Raw genomic sequence first — 24,636 nt, forward strand, 5'->3', positions numbered from 1 at the left:
TTTTTTTTTATTATTTTTTTCCCTTGCTAGACTTCCTCTCAGCAGAAACGAACCAAGGGTTTGTGAAGGATTTTATATTCAAATGTTTTTACTTAAGAATGTCTTACTTATATCTGTTGGGACTATGCACTTCTGAAATGCCAGTTCAGAAAATTAAACCAGGTAGATTTAAAGTTAAAGCATGAAAAAGATGAAGTGGCCTCAAAGTGGGCCTGGGAAGGTTTAGATTGGCTATTAGGAAAAATGCCTTCACAGTAAGGGGGCGGAACAGACTGTCTGGGCAGGCGGCTGAGTCACCATCCCTGGAGGTATTTAAAAGATGTGTACATGTGGCACTTTGGGACATAGTTTAGTGGGGGACTTGGCAGTACTAGCTGGACTCAATGTTCTTGAAATTCTTTTTCATGATCATGTTAGTAAGAGCTTAACATCCTGCAGTACCAGAGGGAGAAGCGTTGGCCACCATGGTTCCCAGTTTTAGGTGTCAAATCGCTGAGGAAAGAGCCCTGTGTGTTGTCAGTTCCTACCCAAAAGCAAAGGTGCAGAAGGGCTTGGGAAAGCCCTCAGGTCTGGGCTGTTCACCTGGGAAGCTGATCTGTCCCACATGGGGATTTGCTGTGAGCCCACATCCACCACAGTCTGTAAAACTGCAGCAGAAGCTGCAAATGAACGGTAGCGGGTTTTGTGCCATATGTGGGAAACAGTGTTTGTACTGGGAAGTTGAACCAACTTCTTAATGTAATTCTCTTTTGTTTATATGGAGTTTTTAAGTGGCTTTTTGTGAGCCCCATCACCATACTGCTGCTGCCGAGGGGACTAATAGACAGATCTATTGACACCATCTGTCTGAGGAATCCATGGCCCCCCTTTCCAACTCTAATAGAAAAGCATTCTTTATAGGAGGAACTATTTCTGTTCCTCTTTTCCCTTCTGTTCCCCTTCCCCTCCCAAGAATCCTCAATGGTGATTCACCCTGGAATTTCCTGCAACTTCCCTTTCCTTTTGTGCATCCAGTGAATTTCTCTGTTGGTTCTCCAGTATTGTGTGATATGTTGGCAAGTTATATCACAGTATAGAAGCTGTAGGGCAATCTGGACAGAAATAAAACATGAATAGCTAATTTTGCAGATCATTATTTTAAATTGTTTTGTTCTTTTGGAAACCATTTGATGTATGCAGATAAAGTTTTTACAACTGGACTGATGGTGCTTTAACCAGATTTAATAGTGTGTCTTCTGAAATACTTCAGTGGCAGGAAAACTTATTTATGCCAGTGGTAGTTGGAATGTCCATTTCCTCAAAAATTACTCTGATTGAATATAAGGATCAGAGAGAACACAAGTTTAGGTGATGTGTTCCAGTAGTAACCAATTCTGCTCAGTCTGGCCATTTGTGGCTGGCAGAAACAGCCTGATGCTATAAGCAAATTATGTTGTTAATGGTGATGATTTAGAGGAGCATTGGTATATATTTTTATTAAAATGTATATTTGTGTGAAGATGTGCTGATGCATGGTGGTGCTTTTGCATGTGGCTCACTGTGGCATTTACCAATATCTGTGAAATGAAAGTAATATAAGGTCAGTCTCCAGAGAAATAATGATCACTTCTGTTTGCTGGAACTCGTGGTCAGTCCAAGCAAAAACTGTGCTTTGTAAATGGGGATCTAGCCAAGACAGGAGAATAAAGACACAATAGTTAGGTTTTGAATTTATCTGAGGAGTTCTATTACATAAAACTGAGGGGGGTTAAGGCAGAAAAAAACAAGTTAAATAAAGGTCCAACTTGTGCCAGCTATGAGCACTGGCAGTGAGGTGTTGATGCCATTCTGGGTGCTAGAGGTGATGGGAAGGGGAGACAGCTTCTCTCAGGTAATGGCTTGGGGTTTAGTTGTTGATTATGAGCAAGTTTCTTGTGTTTGGCTGTTGTGTGATTCTTTTGTAATGTTTAACTTGGGTTAATATTAGATAAGCTGAGTCTTTAAGTTAGGAAGTCTGTAATACTGATGTTGTAGGTACTTTTTTTGATTGAAATGAGCCACCTGACCCATGTAATTTAATGGTAATGAGAAATCTAAGCTCATCTGCTGACAAGTTCTGCAAGACTGTACTTTTTCATTAACAAAAATACAAGGGTGACAAGAATTTATTAGTACTGTTCATAACTCTATTCCACAAGTATATTCTAGCCCTATGAATGTCATTTGCAGTAATTTACTTGAAAATAGCTGTTGTTTGTTTCCATCAAGTTTCTTCAAGGATCACAGAGAAACAACCAAACTATACATTCTTTCCAGGGTTCCGGTACTGATCTTTCTCTTCATGACAATGTTATAATATCCCTAGATTCTTGTTCTCCTGTCAAGAGCTGACTTGCTGTTTCTGTAGGAGTTAGTGGGATTTCTTCATCCTGCTAGACCTGGAAAGCAACTGTACTCAGCTAAATTTATGCATTTATTGCACTAAATTTCGCTATTAGGCATGATGATGGGGGCAATATAAAAACATAATAGATGTCTTTGTTGTTCTATCTTATATCTTTTCTCTTGATTGTTTAAACAGACTTTTTATTTTGGGCGTTTTTATGAAAAAAAAAATAATTGGTCAGATCTTTCTCTGCAGTTGGTTCTTCAGACCTGAGAAGATCCTATGACAAATATTTTGGGAGTGATTTTAAGGAGGACAAGAAAAATAGTGGGTTTTTAAAGTATAAATATGTGGTATAATGAATAAAAATCTTTTTTGCAGATGCCTTGCAAATCTGTCATCTGAATGCAGCAATTTGTTGACCTTCAGAATAAAATGGAACAAGTATAAAGAACATATTAGTGGGTTTTTTAAAAAGATCCCTGTTGGGAATGTTCTTTTTCAGCTGAGTGAAGAAATCTTTCCTCCCGAGAACAGTACCTAGTTATAATGCCATCTATCATATTTTGATTGAAAGAGCAACTTAAAGCATATTTACTTGGAGGAAATGGGCCAGCCAGCTTTCCTGTTACAAGGTTATGTTTTTTTTAGTAATGTTTACCTTTTATGATTTGTAGAAATCTCTTAAGTTGTATGGATTACTATTCAATAGTAGTTTCTGGTGAACATGTATGGGCTGTTTGCAGAATTTCTTAAGGCAGTTTGGTATTACTATTCAGTGAAGGAGGAACACTAATTACTTCAAATTTGGAACAATTCTTACATTTACTTGCTGGAATGATAAACTAAAAAAAAAAAACCTTCTCTCCCTCACATGAAGTAATTCTTAGGAGTAGATTCCTTTTTCCAGGACTGAAACTTCAGTTCCTCTGGCTTATCGTCCATAGTAGGGCACCGTCTCATCCATGTTGGAAACGATGCATTATTTGCCACTACAGTTTTGTCTACTTCTGCACGCTTTTGTGTTTTGGTTTTTTTTGTTTTTTGTTTTTTTTTTTTTTTTTTTTTTTTTTTTTTACCAGGAGTTATTAATAGCATTATTAGCAGAGTTCTGTGTGAGTGGAGAGCCAGCATGCTGTGGGGTGAGTGACAGGTATTTCTAAGGAAGGGAACCTCCCTAATGGGTGTGGGGGGGAAGGAGATGGTACATTAGCACAGGAGAGCAGGTAAATTGTTGCAAAGAGATGGGGCCACAATGAGCAACGTTAATAACCAGCAAAGCTTTAGACATTTGCATTCCCAGCAGTGTTCTGTGGAGATGGGCGTCTTAAGCATTGCTTGTCTCTTTACTTCCCGTCCCCTGCTAATTCATCCTTGTCATTGTGAGAGCTTTTAACATAAAAGTAATGATTTTTAGTAATTCACTGTGGGCTTTATGACAGCATTAACAGGAAAATGGTCCTTTTTTTTCTTACTAAAGTATACCAAGAAAGGTGTTTTTCAAGGTCAGGGATGGTCTCTACTACTTGGTGCTACATGTTTATATGAGTGTTCCTTTTGCTTTTGAGCCTTGAAGACATTTATTTTAACTAGGATGGAAGATGTTTTTGGGATATGTTGCTTTGCTTTAGAATAGTGATTAGTTTGTGTTTTGTTATAAGGTTGAATTTATGGGTGCAGATTAATCCTATTTACTGTGTCACCAACAAAAATTTTAAACAGCACAGGTCCCAGTACTGACCCCTGAGGAGCATTACTGTCACAACTTTCAATCTGGACATTAAAACATCACTGCAACTCTGAATGTGACCATCCAGACAATTCCTTATCCACCAAGTGGTCCATCTGTCAAATCCATGGCTCTCCAGCTCAGGGACAAGGCATTCGTGTGGCACAGTGTCAAATGCTTTCCTCAGGTTAGGAAGATGACATCCCTTGCCCTTTCCTTGCCCATCACTGCTGTAACCCCTCTGTAGAAAGTCACCAAATATGTCAGGAATCATTTTCCTTCAGTGAAGCCATGTTGGTTGCCACCAATCACCTTCTTATTGTCCCCGTGCCTTAGCATAGTTCCCAGAAGAATCTGCTCCTTGCTAGACACTTGCATGAGACTGACTGGTCTGAGTTTCCCTGGGTCTCTCCTATTTCCCTTTTTAAAAATGAGGATTATGTTTCCCCTTTTCCAGTCAGTGGGAACTTCAGTAGACTGCTATATTCTCAAAGATGATGAGTAGTGGCTCAGCCACTTGATCCACCAGTTCCCTCAGGATTCATGGATGTATCTCATCAGGTCCCATGGACATGTGCACCTTTGGGTTTCTTTGGCATTCCCAAACCTGGTCTTCTCCTACAGTGTGTGGGACTTCATTCTCCCAATCCCTGCTTTCACCTTCTCCCACTTGGGCAGTGTGGCTGGAAAACATGCTAGTGGAGACTGGGGCAAAACATCACTGAGTTCCTGAGCCTTCTCCATTTCCTGGATAACCAGGTGTCCCATATTCCTCCTGAGGGGACTCAGCATTTCCCCTAGGCTTTCTTTTATTGCTGACATACCTAAAAGGTTTTTTTGTTACTGTTGATCTCCTGGGCCAGATTGGCTTCTGCCAGTTCTTTAACTTTGCTAATGATCTCCCTGCCTGTTGAGACAATTACTCTGTGTTCCTCCCAGGCTGCTTTCCCTGCTTCCTCCCTCACTGAGCTCCCTCTTTGTGTTTGTCTAGGAGCTCCTTGTTAATCCATGGAGACCTCCTGGCAATGTTCCCTGGCTTTCTCTTTGTAGGGGTGCATTGTTCTTGAGCTTGGAGGAGGCAATCCTTCCAGCTCTCTTTCTTCCCACCAAGGCTCTATCCCCTGGCATTCTACCAAGGAGATTTTTGGAGAAATCCTCTTTTTCATGAAGTCCACGGTAGTGAGTGCACTTCTCACTCTCCTTGCTGCCCCAAGGATCTCAAACTCCACAATTTCATGGTCGCTGCAGCCCTGGCTGCCCTTGAGCTTCATGTTCCCCATGTGCCTGCTTATGTTTCTAATGGAATTGAGGACATTGCATCCACTGACACATTCTGTAACTTTCTCAGACCTACCAGACTGGGTTTTGAAGACAAGTCATAACTGCCTTCTTCTAGTATTGGTGTTTTAATTGCCCTATATAAAATTGATCAATACCCTTAGAGGAGAAACTTTCCATCTGCTGGACTTCTGTAATTGTTGATACAAGCAGCCCTCTCTTCACCTTTCTCAGATTCTTCTTGGGAATAAATATTCTTGTCTGGTTTTGAAGGAAAGGGCTTAAACACCCCAAAGATGCCTGAAGTCTGTGGACTACTCATTCCAGATGGAAGGAAGTGACTAATTTACCATTACTAAAGTGGCAAGGCATGAAGAAATGAGAGATTTGATTTTGGCTTGGTTAGGCAATTTCACACCAAGCAGGCTAATTCTCCATAATTTTCTGCTTAGAACGTTAAAAAAATATTTTATAATGAGTCATTTTGTCTTTCCTCTGCACTCTGTAGGCGTTACATGTACCTAATAGAAAATTTCAATTTTTATTTATTTATATATAGATACTTTAAAAAAAATACTGTCAAGGCCATGCACCTGGTGTTTGCATAAAGTGGTTTCTCTTAGGGGTATTATCCTGAGAGGACATGGAGTGGCTTTTCACCACATCACTCTTGAGCTGAAAGAACATGGGGTTGAGTGGCACAGAGTCTTTTGTGATGCTTTGAGCTATCCTTGAAGCCCTATGATAAAATATGGGATTTGGGCTGATGTATTTTAGAGACCTTTTGCTTCTCTTCTTCTAAGTCTTAAGCACAGATTTCTTCTTCATTTATGTTTTGTTGGATCATTGTTTTCAAAGTTGATGAATGAGTTGCTCCCTTGATGAAAATGTTTCTCAGTGATCATGGTGTGCTGTGTTGGCAGATTGATGCAGTTGATGGAAATAAAGATTTCCAAGTCCTTCTCTGGTGTTTCCTGCCTGATAGTCTTGATAGGGAGTGGTTTACCACAGTCCTTGTGAAGAATCAAATACTGTCTAATCTGTCCTTTGAATCTTGGTTACTTACAATTCACTTCTGTTTGTATAGTCCTGTAACTGTTCCAGTGTGGTGTTCCTAATGCAGATATACCAGTTTATAAATACTTGCAGCAACCACAAAATTACAGAACAAATTAAGAGTACAATTCCTGTGTAGCATGCAGAGGACTGACAATTTGCAATACAACCTCTCACTAAAAGATCTATTCATTTTTAATTGACTTTTTTTAAATACTGCTTAGCTTTTGTTTTTAATCAAAGCACAAGAGGAGAATTTCCCATTTATTTAAAGTAAGAATTTTTAAAAAGGGCAGATTAATTGTCATTAAAAATTAATTTAAACTGATAGATGTGGCATAATGCCTACTAATTAGTCATATAATGGTATATTAGAAAATGAAAAGATTGATATTAGGGCTTTACCTGTAGAGGAGGAACAACTGATGCCCGTTAATCAATTTAAACCCCTAACCATTTGTTTAATTCTCAGTCTTTGCAGAGGGTACTGGTGAGCAGCTGTGAGCCTCAAGGCCTAGTGGTTCTGTCTAATTAGTCCCACCGAAGGCTTGCAGCCTTTCAGGAAGCCTTAATTTAGGGTTTTGTTTCAAATAGCTCTTTACACAAAGTGGAAAAGTCTGTATACGGGTTGCCTTTTACCATTTGGAAACTATGTTGTAATTATAATCATGATACAAAAAATAAAAAAGAAGTTTAGCCTTGAAAATCCTATTGCAAAAAAAAAAAAAAAAAAAAAAGCATGTTTAAAACCTTGGATTGTGCTTTGTAAGGATAAAACCAAACAAATCCTCAAGTTACTTGTACCCACCTGCCCACCAGTGTTGGCCAGTGCTGTAGCAGTGCTGGGTGTAGCTGCTTGAGCAGTGTGAGTTTGTGGTGATATTTATGTTTTATGTTGGCAGTAAAGGTCCCAGCCAACTTCCACCTCTCAGTAGGCACTGACCAAATCCTGCATGGAGTAACTGTGGGAGAAAGGAGTTCTCCCACTGGAGTTCTTCTCCAGTTTATTACAAATTTAGTGAACAGGTAGCACAATAGAAGTATTACCTCAATCCTAAGCAGAGATACTTTTACATAAGAGAAAATTGAAAATTTGTTTCTTTATATGAATATAACTAGCTGTTTTTTTTTTTTTTTTTTTTTTTTTTTTTTAAGCCAGGATTTCTACATCCTTGTAAAATACAGTTTAATTTGTTGGAAGGGAAACTCCAATATATAATCATACCTTAGAGTCTTGCAGACTGGAGAATAATGGCTTTTCTGAGCTGATGGAGCATACTTAGTTGAATTCTTTTAATGTAATGAATTTTTAGGTGGCTGCTGCTGTTTTTCCACTTGCCTCTCTGTGTAGGGATATCTTAACTATTGAAACAAGCCTGATGCAGGGAAGTAATCTCTTCTACCAGAGCTATTGATAAAGCTGAAAAAAAGAATTTCTGGGCACTCAGATTGCTCTGAGGTTTATTCATTTCTGGCAATAACCTATTTTTCTTTGCTGCTTGAACCCTTGCCCCTGTCATGGTGATTGTTGCTTGAAGTAATGATAAGAATAACCATTTGTTTCCCTTGTTTTCAAACAGCTATTCTCCTTTAAAATTTTAAAGGCTTTGTCAGCATTTGCATTTATATGTGTAAACCACACAAACCTCTGCCTGCTTGCTTGTGTTGATGTTATATTACGCATTAAAATCTTCTCAAATCACACAGCTTCATTATTCTTCTTCTTTTCACTTATAGTTTTTGTTTCTTGCACAGCTCTATGGAGCTCTTGAGGTCTTTGTCTTTTCCCATGCTTGAATATTCCTCTCTACTTTTGACTCAGCCTTGTGGTTGTGTAGCACTGTTTTTCTCTTACCTCTCCCTTCTCCTTCCTTTTTCCATTTATGACCGCTGAATATTGATCTGTGTTTCTCAGTACTGATCCTTTCACCAGAACCCCTTATAATAGTTATTGAAAAGCTAGTCATTAAGCTAGCTTTTAAAAAATAGCTATAAAATAATCGAAATCATGAAAAATAGACCCCTGATGTTCTTGTTTAATGAAATAATAAAGTTTTTCATTTTTTCTCTTACTTTTAAAACTGTCCTTCATTTATTTAAATCTCATCATCAACAGCCATAAGCTACTGCTATTTTTCAACTTCTTTTTACATTCCATTATGAGCTTCAGTATACATTGGACAGCATTTTTATCTGTAGAGTTCTCACATTAGCATGCTATGTAAGGCATAAACACTGTCTTCATTAATGTTCTGGATATGTCAAAATTTGCTTTTAAGGTTGAAAATTGACTGAGGTGGGCTGCATTCCTCTAGGGATTTGTTACTAATCCTTTAAAAGGCCATTTCATACATTTTGTTTTCTTTAAAGTATAAGTGACTCAGACAACTATTCCTGAAATTGTGGTTCAGTACTTTGTCTTGAAAAAGTCAATAACTTGCTGAAAACTGGTGTTATTTAAATATCTTACTTAAGTGTGCCTATCATATAGAGCATCTCAAAATCTTTGTTTTACATGTTTAAATACACTTCAGGCTGCTGAACACGCAGGCTATTAGCCACAAGTTCTCAGAAGAATCTACTATGATTATTCAGGAAAATAATCTGATAGTATTTCTTTTTACCATTTCTTTTACTAGAAACAGCTTGATAAGTATGTGTTTTTTTCCTGTCAGATTGATACAGAGGCCTGGTTTTAGCCACTGAATGAATTCTTCTCTGTGGTGTATTCAGGTGGTTGTACCATTTTCACACAACCAGAACTAAAATGCAGCTGGAAAGGCATAGGGGTGGCAGAGATGCTAGTTGACGTTTTTGGTGATTTTTCACTAGGTTTTCAGCAGTCATGCTGTTGGGTAGGACTTCAGACCTCAGGATGATGATGCTTCTTCATGAGAAGAAACTCAGTGCATGAATCTTCTGGGCCCATGCTTTTGTACATTTAAGGAAGCCCTGGAATTTGGCTTTCTGTGTATGATGCCATTCACCTGTTTGGATTCAACTGAGCATTGCAAAATTGTGCTTTTTGCAAAGCTCTAAGTAGGAACAATGGCAAAAGAATTGGCCATGTGGAAGATTTCAGATTTCTCAGTTGGGTTTTTGGGACCAAAGAAGCCTTTGAAGGAACAAAAACCAAATCCAGTGGTCTCCCCTTGTAATCGGCATCAGTGAGGTCACAACCTTGAGTGCTGTGTTTAGATTTGGGTCCTCAAAACAAGAAAGAAATTGGTGTGCTGGGATTTATTCTGTGCTCACAGAGCTGGGGAAGGGTCTGGAGCACAAGTCTGAGGAGGAACAGCTGAGGGAGCTTTGGTGTTTAGCCTGGAGAAAAGGAGCAAGGGGAGACCTTGTGGTTCTCTGGACCTCCCTGGCAGGAGGGTTACAAAGGATGGGACAAGGGGACACAGTCTCAAGCTGCATCCATGTAGGTCCAGGCTGGACATCAGGGGGAGTTTCTTCACTGAAAGGTGTGTTAAGTGTTGGAATGGGCTGCCCAGGGAGATGATGGAGTCACCGTGTCTGCGGGTGTTTAAGGAAGGAGTGGACGTGGAGCTGATAGCCGTGGTCTGGTTGACAAGGTGGAGATCATTTGTAAGGTGGACTTGATGATCTCGGAGGTCTTTTCCAACCCAAAAGATTCTGTGGTTCTCTGATTTTCTGGCCTCTTGGGTGACAAGAAATTCAAACAGAGTCAAAGGGAAAACTTTGCAGTGTTTCTCAGCAAAATATTATTTTTATGGCATTGATGGATAGAAGTTTACTTAGCTGAAATTTTGCTGTTTTGACAAATCTTTATGTTGGTGAGAAGTAGGAATGAAAAAATACCTTCAGTCGTCCTGCAGTAAATAACACGTTGATTGCTATGCAGAGTAGGGTGGGAGGATATATTTATTACTTTTCCCTAAAAGCGTGTTATCTTTCATGCTTTTTGTGTTTGTTTACGTAGCTTTGTATTTGAATAAAAGTATGTATTGAAAAAAGGGTAGGGATAGATGAGTTTTCAGTAAGAGGTTATTTGATTTAAATTTTTTAAACATTGATAAAATAGTTGTATTTTTACCAATCTGTACCTTTTATGTAAGTGTACAAAACTAATTTAGGGGTTTTTTTAAATTTGGATTTAAACTTTCATCCTTCCATAGGCAACAAAAACATGCCAGTCTTATGTGAGTGGCAACTGGTAATTCAGAATATCTATTCTTTTTGCAATTGTCCAAACTTAATGCTGAAAAAGAAGTCAAATGTATTAAATGAAATGAAAGAAAGCTGTTTTAGTTCAAATTTTTAGCCCATTAAAATAATAACAAGAACAGGGAAACTAAACTGCTTAATAGTAATTATTTGTTTCCTCCTGTTAATAATTTCTAAATTAATTACCACTAAATATTTAAATTCAGACTTATTTCTGAGCTGACAAACATCTCCTGTAAACACCTAACATTTGGATTCTTGAGGGCAGTTTTGATGTTTGCATCTGAAACAGATTTGCAATCTTAAAAAGTAAGATTTTGGACAGGTGTTTTGCATCATCATAATTCTCTTTAAAACCAAATTGGGAACAAAAAAAGAGGCAGTATCAGTTGTATGAGATGTAGCAAAATGGGCCTGGGCACAGCCTAGGAGTGCTATTGACTGTGGAGTTACAATCCTTGTGTTGCCTCAGAGCTGAGGAATGTTCCCTTGTATGGCTGAGAGAACCCCTGGTCCTGCTGAGAGTTGCTGTTTCTCCAGCTTCCCCATAGCCCTGCAGAAATGAGGATCCTTTTTCCCTTCCCTCAGCATCTCAGACAGACAGAATGTGCAGCTGATCAATGTCAGATTCAATCTCACACTGAAATCTGGAAGTGGAAATTAGTTTAGAAGCATGGTAGGAGGTGACTTTGAAAAGTCTGGAAGAATGTGGGGGCAACCCATCTGAAATATTATAAAGATGAAGCATTATGTTTGTTTTTGTGATTTTAAAAACGAATAACCCCAAAACAATGAATATATTTAGATCTATTTTTTGAATGAATTTGATCATCCAAAGATGATCATGTTAGATTTTTAATGATAAGTCTTTGTAGATTAAGCTTTGGAATAAAATAGCCTAATGTGCTGTAATTGTGCCACAAATAGGTGAAATCTTTGACACTGATTAGAGACAAACCTATAGGTGAGGTAAAAATTTCCTGCATCAGTATGTCTGATACCTGATTTATCAACACATATATGAAGAAAATACATAAAATATATAACTATATTAGTGTACTATAGTTTATATAATGTATCTACGTAATTTTGGTTCCTAGGCATTGCCACTCAGTTGGAAGTTCATTTGGTCTCATCAGTGTAGCTACGAGTCCTCCTTTGGTTTTGGTGCACTCCCATTGTTTCTCTCCAAGTTCTGTTTTCCTGTCCCAGGTGGCAAACCAGTGGTTCACAGGCAATGAGACACACTTCAGTCTGAGATGAAACATGATCCAGGACAAGGATGGAGGATGGAGAAGAGCCTGACTATCTCTTCTGTGTTTCCTAATCCTTCCTCCCTCCCTGCTCAATAGAAAATCAAGCCCTGGAAGTGGCAGTTGTGATGTGGCTCACAGCAACCACACTCTCCATTTACTCTGGCTTTTCTTCTCAAGCTGCTGACAGCCCATCAGAGCTGTCAGGCCTGCCTTTGTAGGGAATGACATCTGCCAGGGAGGGAGGAGGAGGAGGACAGGGCAGGAGGGATTGCTCTGAGCTGTACAAGATCCTCCCACTGTGTCCCCACTCCTGTGCTTAACCAGTGATCATTTTCAGTATCTTTTTAGCTCTGTTGTCCACAGACTAATCCATAATTTTCATCAAATCCTGTTACCTTAATATAGTTAATGTGTTTCCCTAGTTGTCTTCCAGTTGCTCTTTACTTCAGCTCTACTTAACCTTTGCATCCTTTCCATAATCCTTTGCCACTTCTTTTCCCCGTGTTCTTGGCAGCCATCCCAGGGCCTGTGCATCTCCCACGGTCACTTTCTTTGTGTACCTGCCCGACCCCTCTGCTTCCCTCACCCTGCACGTTGGGGTGGTCACTGCCAGCTTGTCACACCCAAATCTCCAAAGAGGAGCTTGCCTTCAGATACAGCTCAGCCAGTCTCACTCTTGTCCTGGTGCACTTCTCCATCCCAGTGTAGAAAATACCTCCCAGCATTATTCCAGCCCTTTCAAAGACAAAAAGAAATAATGAAATAGACTTTATTACCATTGTGCTTGTTTTTTGTTTTTGAGTATAGTGGAGTTGCTGACTGGGTCATAGGTGATTTTGCATTATTAATGAAAGTATTTCTGTAATTTCATTAATGTTTCCCTTAAGGGAAAATACTATTCCCAGCTTAACAGTTTGGTGTGGGATGTTGTTACTTTTGTTGGAATTTTAGTTTCTAAAAGTGAGTGCCCTAGATACTGACATCTCAGACTATTACAGTATCCACCAAAATCAGATGAGATAAATATCTTACCAGGAAGCACAACCCAGGGAAAGAAAAAATAAAACTGACCAGTTTCTTACCCTGGGAACATTAGCTATTGCCTGGGGTTTTATGTAAATGTCAGCCTCTTACATGGTGCAATATAAATATTAGTATTTTAAATTTATATTCTAGCTAATTTAATGAATAACCAGGTCAGGACTTATTTATGCTAACTGCTGCACAAAGCAGTAGCATGTGTTCATGTAGCAAAGACTGAGTGTAAAGCTGAGTCTCTTGAAAATAGGTGGTTTGCTCAAGAGCAATTTGGAAGAGTTGAATTTAATTTTGGTTTAAAGCATGACTCTTACTGTTGCCACTTTGGGCTTCTTTGTTAAAAGTGATTATTTCAGAGAGCAAGTCTTTCTTAGCATCTCCTGGGAAATATGTCTTTAGAAGCTAAAATGGAGACTCAGTGTTAATATCTGAGCAATGCAGTATTTGCCAGCTTTTTTTTTTCCCATTCCCACCAGGCAGAGTATTTAAATAACTATAAGATAATGTACAGCTTTCCAGAATATTTTTTTGCCTAGAACTCATGGCTTTTTCTGCTCTAATTGAATATGTCCAGATGTACGGCTGAATAAAGAACAGAAGCAAACCATTTACACCCATGATAGTAAACTTTTTAAAAATTATTTTTCTCCTTTACTTATTTAGCTTTTTGCCACAATACTTCAACTAACTCCTGTTCCGTTGACCAGGTCATGAATATTGTGTAAATTGAATGTCTGTAGCTTCCAGTGTTTGGGTTACATCTCCCAGTGTAAGAGCCAGGCACGAGATCAGTCTGGATTTGAGGCATTTTTAGTACAGCTCCCATTTAATCTCTTATTTCAAAGAGACAGACAGACGTGGCTTAAAACTCCAGGCACTCTGTCATTACCCTAGTTTTTTTTCCCCATAAGTGTACAATAAATTACTGGTTTCTGACATCTCCTGATAGTGTGGTAGCTATGACAGAAATGCAATTGTAATTCATGGTGTCTTAACCTTGAAGTGTTTTTTGTTGCTGTCTTTTGAGTGGGAAAAAATGTTTTGTGGATGTCTACAGATTTATTTTAAAAGCCATGGGCCCACATTTTGTAATCAGATTTTGTTTTTAAAGCAAATTATTTTGCTTACACCAAAGATATCCCTTAGCAGGAGAAATAATTAAAATAAAAATCTGTTAATAATTTCATCAATCAATGAAATTTCAATAGCGATTAGAGGAGGGAAACAAAAGGATTCCTTGACATGGTGATGTAAACTGAAATAAGAACAACTTCTTTTTCAGGGAACATCACTGATTTTGTGGTGGGAGTGATCAGGTAGTGTTCAGGGCTTTTTATTTACATCTTTCTCACCTGTTTTCCACTGTGTTCTCAGAGAAAGAAATAGAGCATTTCTCTTCATTGGGAAGACATAGGATAGCTGCAGGTTCTGCTGATCCAAAGTGAGAGCCCTGCTTGTCACATTTTATGGTATCTATTGAAAAGAACTGGACCTATTCCCAGATGAGTGTTTGGAACCATTTACCATGTCTTGAAATGCATTTCAATAAACCTGCAGTCCCGGGTGGGCATTAATCAGCTGCTGTGACAGTGCTGTAGCATTCCAGCTATGCCTTTTCCTCCTTAGTGTACAAATACTCCCTCACTTGCAGGGGAACATTCTTGTTCATAAAGATGGCATCTTTTTAAAGGAGCTATGACTGTGCAAAGTAATGGGAGGATTTAGGTGAAAAGCGTAACTTTGTTTTTCTGGAATGTATGTTTAGTGTTCAGGTGATAGAAATGAACAGCTTCTGTAAATAAAACTCTGTGTCAAAGTCACACTTCCTTAGTCCAAAGTGATACCAGTGCTATTCTCCAATCAGTGTTTCAGAAATATCAGTTAAATGCAGTTTTTACTCTTTTGCTTTATAGAAAAGTAGAATTAGACAATGAAATTTCTGTTCTAACTATATTGGGATAATCCAGATAGGCACAGCATCACTATCTTTATTAATTACTTCACATCTTTGGTTATGGAAGGATGACTATAAACCTGGAAATGTCAAAATAATTGCTTTTCAGTATGCAGTTCTTGTAGGCTACAAAGCTCAGGAAATCAGGTGTTTTATTGAAGCTGCACAAGGGTAGTATACAAAGAGTAGGAATATTAAAAGAATGGAGAAGTTGAGAGAAAGAAAACGAATGGGACAAAATCTCAGTGGATCTTCCTAGTTCTGTTGTTTTTCCTTGAAGATTATTTGTTGTGTGTGCAACAAAGCAAACTCAGTAGGTTAGGTTAGCTGCAGGTATAGGGGCAGAAAAGCCATTTTTAGAAAAATACTTTGATTTATCCTTTAGTTCTTTTTGCCCTGTAGCATGATGTGATATTGTTTTGCAGTGTGTGCTTGAAATAGTCCTGAGTCTGCTTGCCTCTGGAGTGTGAATGGTTTGGATCTTCCATCTTCAAAAAGGATAAACTAGAATTTGAGTCAAGGAAAAGGTGAACAAATCTTATGAGGGGAAAACCAGATGAAATTAGTTTTATGACTTCTAAGAGCAGCAACAACACAGAATCCAAGAGGCTGGTAAAAAAGGAAGAGGTTGCAATTTGTATGTCAAAGGCATAAAAGTCCAAGAAGTTTGTGGAGAGATTTGAATTATAGGGCACCTCCAGCACAAGAAGAACAAGGTATTTACTATTTGGGGGTACATTTAACCTGAGGATTAGGGAAAGATTTCTAAGCACCAGAGCGAGAGACTTATGGAGCATCTTTCCAATCAACTTACATAAAACCACAAAGATACTCCCCTCCTCTTTCTGAAAATCTTTCTGAAAGAGGTTAAGTTACTATTGGAAACACTGGGGAATTGGTGGAGCTCTCATGATCTGATGAAGTATAATTGTTTCCAAGGATCTCCTAACTCTGCTTTTTAACTTTTTGGTTTTGTTTGTTAGCATTTTCCTAATAAATTTGATAGCAATTAAGTTTTCAATCAGTTTCTCAGATCTTACATAGGGTTTCAGTAATGAGAAAAAAAGACCAAGGTTCTTGTGCTCTGAAAATCAATGTTAAATGCAGTTTTTGTGGAATGGAAAAGAAACAGGGCCAGGAGTATACTGGCCCTTAGGAATTTGGCTAAGGATACAGTCTGTCACACAGTATTTTATAATGCTTACGAAAAATTACTATTTAGATATATAGATCTTGGGAGATGAGGTTTTCCAAATCCATCTGAGCTCAGGTTTAGATTGACTGATGCACTTTGTGCCAATAGCACAAATTTCTTTGTTTTTCTCCAAAGGAGAATTTGTTTGTACACAAGGGGTAGGCAGTGTTTGAACCCCTGATATCAGCAGCTGTCATATTTAAATGCACTCCCTGCTGTTTATCAATAACTTTTGTTTTAATATGCTACCAACAGGATATTTGAAGGGAATAAAGGCAAATCTTAGCTTCTACAAGTTTGTCATTTATCTAATGCAAGTTTTCTTTGAACCTTCACATCTGTTTATGTCATTGTTTGAATTCTTGTAAAAATTGTTGTGGCGCAGCACAACAGTTTCCAGAAACTGGAAACATGGTTTCATATAATTGTTCTTTTAAGCAGCAGCATGAAATAATTAGTATGGGGTACTTTAATTGGTGGTATCCAATTGACTTTTTATGAAAGACTTGAATCATAATAAAAGCAAGAACACAAGTTGGTTAGTTCCTAGTGCTGTCATCTTTGGGGAAAAGAAACAGCAGCTCTGTTGTGTATTTCATGGCAGATCCAGTATGAATAAGGTGCTCAGCTTTTGGAGTTTCTTCATTTTTCTTTTTTTTATCAAACATCTTCTGGGAAGGGTTTTTGACAGGAAAATTATGGGATTGGTGCCCACTCTTAAGATTTATGTTGATAATTGAAGCTGCTTCTTCTCAATAAAACGTAAATGCAGCTTAAATAACTAGCTGAAAGAAAAGGAAGATGAAACAAAAAGAAAAAGTGTAGATATGTAGAAAGATTATAACTTGGTTGTCAAGGCCATCATACCCCTCAGGCAGTTGTCACTAAATCTGTGCTTACTGCTCAGTATGTGCCAGTCAACTAATCATGCAACTTTTATCCCTGTCTGATCTAAGCAGTGCTATGAAATTTGCTAGAGGAATGTAACTTTACAAAATGCTAAGATTAAAAAAAGAAATAAATTAATAGACATTTCTGTTATTTATCCTCTCCAATATTATCCAGCAAAGATAAAAATATATATGAGCATTCCTGGATGATCCTGAAGGATTTTTTTCCCTGCCTAGGGTTTGGAGTCTCAGTTTTCAAGAAAGTTTAGAGGTCAGTCTTTATGCTTTCATTCTGTGCAGTGCTTGAAGTACACGTACAGCCAGTTAAATGTCAGTGTGGAAAGCTTGCATACAATATATCTGAAAATGGTATTTCATTTATTTGTGGTCTGGGCCAGGCTGACAGAAACAATAGGAGGCTTGTACTGAATTGTGTGCTGGCTAGCTAGAATTGCCTGTGAAAATACAAACACAGTACATACTGGCATATGTCAAAACTTTGGTTTTTAAAAGGCTTCTTAACTGCCTTTTAAACATCTTACATTGAAATTGGCTTTTCATTTTTCCAGAGCATCTTAAGAGCAATTGATTTTAGCTCTGTAATCCTTTGTTTCAACGCCTTTCCTTGGGCATTACATAGGAAGTGAGTAAAAATATAAACAAAATAAGGTTTTTTATCCCTCTCTAGGCATTTTTACCTTGGAAAGAGGGATTTGAAATTGGCCAACACACTTGTGAGGGCAGAAGTATTCAATGAGGGGCTTTTCAAAAGAGCTGTGTAAAAGTTTGGGATGAGTAGACACAGATGCAACTTTGCAGTGACTGAGATGTGCTCTCAGGGAGCACAGAAGTCTATTAGAGGCATTTTTAGCTGCTGCAAAAAACAGTGCTGGTTGGCACAGTTTTCTTGTGCTCCTTTCTCTGGGTTTGGCCTGTGCCAAACCTCCTGGAGGTGCTGCTTAAAATTTGTCTTTGGTGTGATGTGCAGGCTTGGGCTGCTTGGGCCAGCAGAAGGGTTTGGAAGCTCCCTGGCTTCTGTTTGTTCTACCCAAACCTTATCAGAAGAGGATGTGTATTGTTGTTTGAAATGTTTTGGGATCAATTTAATGATCAGTAATGTTCATGTAAAACTACCCTGTTTTGCTACATACAGAATGCAAATGTATTTCAGTGTAGTCTGGCAATACTGACAGATTTTTGAGTGTGTGGTAGTGCTAGCTGATTAGTTGAACATTTAATTATCTTGAGGTGAAGAAAGTGTGAAATAAAATGAAAATTGTACATTTTAGGATAGTTTTATTTTATAAACATAGATCAAAATATATATGCCTGTATCACATATTTAGCATATATTTAATACAGCAATTCTTGGACCTCTCCTCTTCTTGTCTCCTTTCCCTGTTTCCACATCAGTTTATGGTCTATTAACCTGCAGTGAATAGATCTTGTGTTTCTGGTGCTTCGCAGCTGTTCAAACCTCATGTTATTAATGTTAATAAAGAATCTTGGCATCTGAGATTTTAATAATCGGGAATTAGTGACCCAAGAGATTAATTTTTATCCATGGCAAAGTTGTGCTTCAAGAAAGACGAAAATAAGGAAAACAATAATTGGAAATTGAGTCAACATTTAAAAACCTTGAAAGTTTTGATAGGTGTTTGTTCCAAATTTGGAATTCTTTGGTACCTGGTAGCTTATCGTATTTATCTGTGGTATGTATCTATGCAGACTATTACTGGGGTTGTTTGTTTGGGGTTTTTTGGGTTTTGGGGCTTTTTTTTAGGTTTTTTCATTTGTTTTGTGTTTTTGTTTGAGGTTTTTTTTTTTTGTCTTTTCTGGTTTTATTTTTTTCTTTATGCAGGTTGAATTTTTAAATAGTGTGAATTATCAGCTTGAATTTTTAAATAGCCTGAAATTGAATGCTTTTCTAGAAGAGCATCTTGTTTAGAAGTACCTTGTCTAGGAGAGTATCTTATTTGCTTGTAACTTTTTCTTTTATGGATACTCTTGCCTCACAGTTTTTTCTAGATTGGAGACATCTAGAATTTTATCAAGTAAAAATTTTCCCCAGTGCACAAGGCATAGGAAGCATTCAGGCCCTCCATGAATTATATTTCTATGGCACTACTTAACACGGAACTTATAAGATATGATAGTACAAGTGAAATAAAGCAACTCTGTGAGCAGTGGAAATATTAGAGTTACTCTGTAGACATTGCATGAATTAATGGCCCTTCCAGAAGGTTGCATGAGGTTGGCTATGGGTTATGGATTAGAAGTACCAGTTCTGCTGGTTGAGGTGGTCTGATGTCTGCAGGACTAGTTTTTGTAGTTCTAGGCGTGCATATGCATGTATGTATAAATTTATGTACATGAATAGATCCATGTGAAGATGGATGTGATTTAGGAATCTGGTTGTCCTCTGGTATTAGGTCCCCTCTTGAAAAAATGCTTTTGAACATACTCACTTGGGAGAACCTTGCGCATGGCGAAGGTTTTCTTTTGTGTACTTTAGGATGTTAATAGCTGCTCTTGTCAAATGCTGTGCTTCGAGGTGATGGTTAACTAGCTGTTTTGCAAAATACCGTGACTGTACCTGGCAGTGATTTCCTAAGAAAACTTTGCTTTTTTTACCTTGCAGGTTCCCGTCTTCGACAGGAGGATTTCCCGCCTCGCATCGTGGAACACCCCTCGGACTTGATTGTTTCCAAAGGAGAGCCAGCCACCCTGAACTGCAAGGCCGAGGGAAGGCCCACGCCCACCATCGAGTGGTACAAGGGGGGTGAGCGGGTGGAGACGGACAAGGATGACCCGCGCTCCCACCGCATGCTGCTGCCCAGCGGATCTTTGTTCTTCCTGCGCATCGTGCACGGGCGCAAGAGCCGGCCGGACGAAGGGGTCTATGTGTGTGTGGCCAGGAATTACCTGGGGGAGGCTGTGAGTCATAATGCATCGCTGGAGGTGGCAAGTAAGTGCATCTCCCTCCTCCCCCCTTCGGTAACAGCCGCTTGCTTTGATGTTTTTTGAAGATAGAAATAAGTGTGAGGCAGTGACTTGAAAGCAATGAAGGAATTACACGGTTAATTATTATTTATACAGAGACAGGAAAATAGAAGGGGAATCAGGAGATGTATCATGTCATTGGAGAAATTCAGATGATTTTGTGCGTTCTTGCTACTTTTATGCTTCCGTGAAATTATGATTGCTTTATGTTTGTAAGAGTTTGTGTATTAGTTTCAATTTACACATGTTTTATCCTCTCTGGATAATCATGCAATTTACAGTATGTAACAGGAGGCAGGATAGCCAGGATTTGATCTAACAGGGTAGTTGTTGCACAAATAAGCAATGGAAAGAGAAATGGCAGATTTAGGAAGACAAAATTAATTTTTTTTTGAAAATTAAATTTTTTTTTGCTCTCTAAAAGAACTGGCTCACAGTTATCTCTCTGGTTTTAAGTAGTGGCCAACGGAAGGAGCAGTCAAGTATGTTCACATCACTTTGTAATGCTTATCTCTTCCTGTATATCCTTTAAACTCTACTTGTTGCAGAGGAAGAGAGTGTACATTAAAGTGGTTTAAGCATTCGTATGGAGGGCCAAATCTAGGTCAAAAAAAATCCATTTTGGAGGTTAATAAAGTAAGAGAGGAAGCCTTGCAATTCAAAGTTAGATATCTATTTTGAAGTGGCTTTTATAGGCTTCCTTTGTGATGTGTAGCAATTCACCTGGTATCCTGTTGAAGAGCAGCACAGAACTGGGTGAGTCACTCTGGAAACACTGATCTCTGTTGACTGAATGATTCATGTTGTTAAGGAGCTCTGAAGAGGCTCCTATCTCTTAGATAGGTTAAGTGCTACCGTTGTGTATAGTTTTAGAAGAAGGGTTTGTAGATTTTCATAAGTCTCACAGCAGGCTAAGGAAATAGATTATGAATTTGTGGATTTGCTTGAGCCCTCTGTCTGGTCTGTCACGTTCAAGACAATCCCAAGAACTTTTGTAACTACACCAGAAAGATCTCAAGCTTCACATACAACAGCATAGATATACGTGATTAAGATCATGCTGTTTCCTTGTTAACCACTTTAGTGATAAAAGTAATCAGTGTCTGCGTAGCTGGAAGTATGCTTATCCAGTAAATGTGTAAACTGTTTGAATCATACTCGTTACTCCCAAATGCCGTATCTGGTATCTTGTAAGTGTAATTTTGAGTGGGCATTAATGGTTGAGATCTTGATTTTTATCTAATTGCTGTTTCATTTATAGCACTTCATGCTGGCTCTTAGAAGGTTTTTAATGTTCTTTGCTTGTTTCACGCTATTTTCATTTGTGGTGTACCTTGAAGTGATGTTGAAGTGCACGTAGTGCTTCCACACTTCTCATCAGAACCCAGAAATGTGAGGTGGAATTCAGTGATGGATGCACTGTGCATGCATCAATTCAGCTGGAACGTAGCTATTAAATGTGTTTGTCACCCCTGGATCAAATAGTTTTCATGTGATTATAGTATAGAGTCTTACCAACAGGGTCTGAATGCAAAATATTGATATTGCCACACATTTTTTAAGAGCTTCAGCCAACTAGTGAGATAAAAAAATTCTTTAAAGTGTGTAAATGTACACCATTTAACAATAATGTAGCATTAAATTGTTAATACTCCTCAAAGTGGAACTCACTTGCCCTTGGAAACCACCAACAACATGTAAAAAAAACCAAAAACCCACAATCTATATTTGGAAATAGGATTTGTAGGTATAATGATATACAGTTTCAGTTGCATACCAGGACATCGTAGACAAAGAACTTTTACAGTAAAGGTTATTATTTTAGTAGAAAGGTAGTGATGTGACAGTGCAATAGCACCAAACCACTTTAAATAGCACGGAAGAGGTGAGGAACAAGGCAAGAGTTGAAGGCTGGTGGAATAAATTTGCATTAAATTAAAAAGCTCTGCGTTGTAGGTGTAATGCTGTCATCGTTATGAACTGGAGCTGCGTTCACGGCAGATTGCTGCAAATCAGCAAACTGCTCTGTTTGGTTCTCAGTACACCTGTGCTGAGCCCCAGAGCATTTACATTTGTATGCCTCTAGTCATACACAGTTGCTTGTTTAGAAATCCTTACGTTCTGGTTTAATTTTTTCTGTTTGCAGAGTCAAATTGCCTTTGTTTGGTTTCTTCTTTCCACAGTACAGAAGATGATTAAGAGTACTCATTATATGCTTTGATGCTACAATTTTAACCAGAAACCTTTTGTGAAACAGGAAACAGTATCATGTTCTGCAGTTTACCTGCAAACTCTTGACTGGAAGAGGCAGCTCATGTCTGCACCAGTTTGTTTTACAATATGATAAGAAATTTATCACTTTTCTTCCATCATCTCACATAGTAACACATTGTTAGACAAAGTTCTTTCGCTTTCCAATGGATGTTTTACACTTTACTTTAGATTCAGGTTAATACTAAAGTAAGTTTTCATGTCTGTTATGCCTTCATGCAATTATTTTTCAACTTTTTAAGCAGTTCCTGTGCTCATCTTTTGGGATTAATCCACAAAGAGAATTTGTTGCCTGTGTCGTCAGGTGGACATATTCCTTAAGCACACTGTTCTTAGATTCCACAGTTGCAAAGAAGGAAATGTCTGGGGATTTCAAAGCTACAGATTTCAGAAGATTGCACTGTATTAAAAGCTGTTTTATCTTTTTTTAAATACCTGTGTATTTTAAGAACTTTCAAAGCAGCTTTAGATTTGATTACCACAGGGGAGTAGTGACTTAAATCAGAATTGAAGATGGTTTTCCATCTGCTTTGTCACTTTCTAGTCATCAGCCTCTCCTTGGTGACTTGACTGACATTTGCATGTCATTTAATCCAGAGGATGCTGCATTTTCTTCCACTGATATATATCTAAGTAATGATAGTGTTAGTCCTGAATTAATACCATTGAACATGACCTAAATAACATTTGTTATCAGCAAATTGAATTAAATAAGCCTCTCATTCAATCTGTGGCTCTTGTGACCCTTCCAGAATGTTTGAAGGTGTTTTGTGTCTAATCACAGCATTCAGGATTTGTTATATCTTCTCCATTATCATATTTTATTTTATATAAAATATTTGTACATCTGTATTTGCTTAAGTTTCTTTGGTTATTTCTTTGAAACCATGTCCCATCCCCTAAAAATCCTTAAAAATAAGGTGATCCTCTGGCTGGTGAAGAGTGGTATCCTAAATCTACCAAACATGTTCTTTAGCCAGCCACTTGATATTTCAGGAATCAAAATCTTTCAGACACTTTGGAGATGAGTAAAACTACTCTCTGTTGCAGAGCTCTGTGCAAAGAAGCTTTGTAATTTAGTATTACCTGACATTTTCTTTGTAATTTAGATCTGTGATAAATGGGAAGGAGATAAATTTGCATAAAATGTGAATCACAAGTCAGTCAAAGAAGTGATCCTGTCTAACTGGGGGAATTATTTTTTTTTTAGTTGACTGGCTTCCTCTGTATTTAAAATCCCATTTCCACAACTGTTTGAAATGAAGACTGGCTGTATGTGTTCAGAGCTGATTTGCAGAAGCATTCAGTCTCTGCAGCGCAGCCCAGAAGGGCTGAGCAATGGGATAATCAGGCTGGAGGCATCCTCCAGACTGAGACTGCTCCAAGTCTGCTTCCCTCCCTCTCCCTGACTTCCTGAACTCGGCCTTTTGATCACTGGAGACCTCCTTAAATTAGCTCCATGTTTTGTTTTGGAGGAATGTAACGGGTTTTGGATTACTGCCTACCAGTGACACGTTCTCGGGTGGTGAAAGGTCCTGAGGAACGGGGAAAGGGCATGTCCTTGTCAAAATGAAGCTGGGTAATTCTCTCTATAAATGTCAGCTTTTACAGGTGGCAGAAGAAAGTGGAATCATACTTCATCCTCAGAGTAAAGGCTGAAGACTGTTTTGGCTATCACACAAACAGTTGGAAAACAAAGTCGTTTTTCAGAGTAGGGAAATAGAAGCAGTTTTGAAAAAGTGCATTAGCAGACTGGAAAGTGGCTGCAAGCTGCTTCACATGCTTGAATCTCTCAGGATTGTCTGGTGAATGGATCCACCTGATTAAGACCAAATTCAGTTACTGGTGTGTGATAGTTTGTTTCAATTTCAATTATTTTTAACATTATTCCATTTTGAGGAAAGTTGTATCCGTGGATCTTATGGATGTCTGTTACGTGACAATTTTGTAGAAGCCTGCTCGTTTTGAGAGTGGCAACAATAGCTGCAAGGGTATATTCATCTTCCTCTCTTCACTCTAAAGATTTTTCAGGCTGTTAAGAAAAAAACAAATAGAAATCAAGTTGTTTATATTTGCTAGTCAGGGACTCTGCAAATCTGTTTTTCAAATCATATTTCTCTGAGACAAACTTCTCTTTTGCCACAAGTTCTTTCCCCTCACACATTGCTTTGTCAGAGCGAGTTTTTAGAGAAGGGGTATATTTATTAGCAAGGTATTTGGCATGGTTCTTTCATGTGTAACTTTTTCATCATCATAACATAATTTCCAGTGCATACTAGATGATGGCTCTAGTTCTAAAAATGCTTTGTTACAATTCTAATATTATAGAGTCTGAAGATCAGTGATAACTTCCCTGTAGTTCATTTTCCTGTTATGCAGAATATGAGCTGCTCAATTAGCTGCAAAACCC

At 38.3% G+C, this 24,636-nt stretch overlaps 1 protein-coding gene across 4 annotated transcripts in view; it reads left to right on the plus strand.

The window, feature by feature from the left end:
* ROBO1 (roundabout guidance receptor 1) overlaps nucleotides 1–24,636 on the plus strand; it is a 680,447-nt gene that overhangs the window by 408,804 nt on the left and 247,007 nt on the right. For all 4 annotated transcript variants that reach the window (XM_058043544.1, XM_058043535.1, XM_058043553.1 and 1 more), the window contains one exon: nucleotides 19,594–19,920. In XM_058043544.1, coding sequence (XP_057899527.1) covers nucleotides 19,594–19,920 — 327 coding nt within the window. The remainder of the gene's footprint in view (nucleotides 1–19,593; nucleotides 19,921–24,636) is intronic.

This window comes from Melospiza georgiana, chromosome 2 (assembly GCF_028018845.1).
Source record: "Melospiza georgiana isolate bMelGeo1 chromosome 2, bMelGeo1.pri, whole genome shotgun sequence".
In the NCBI taxonomy this organism is placed as follows: Eukaryota; Metazoa; Chordata; class Aves; order Passeriformes; family Passerellidae; genus Melospiza; species Melospiza georgiana.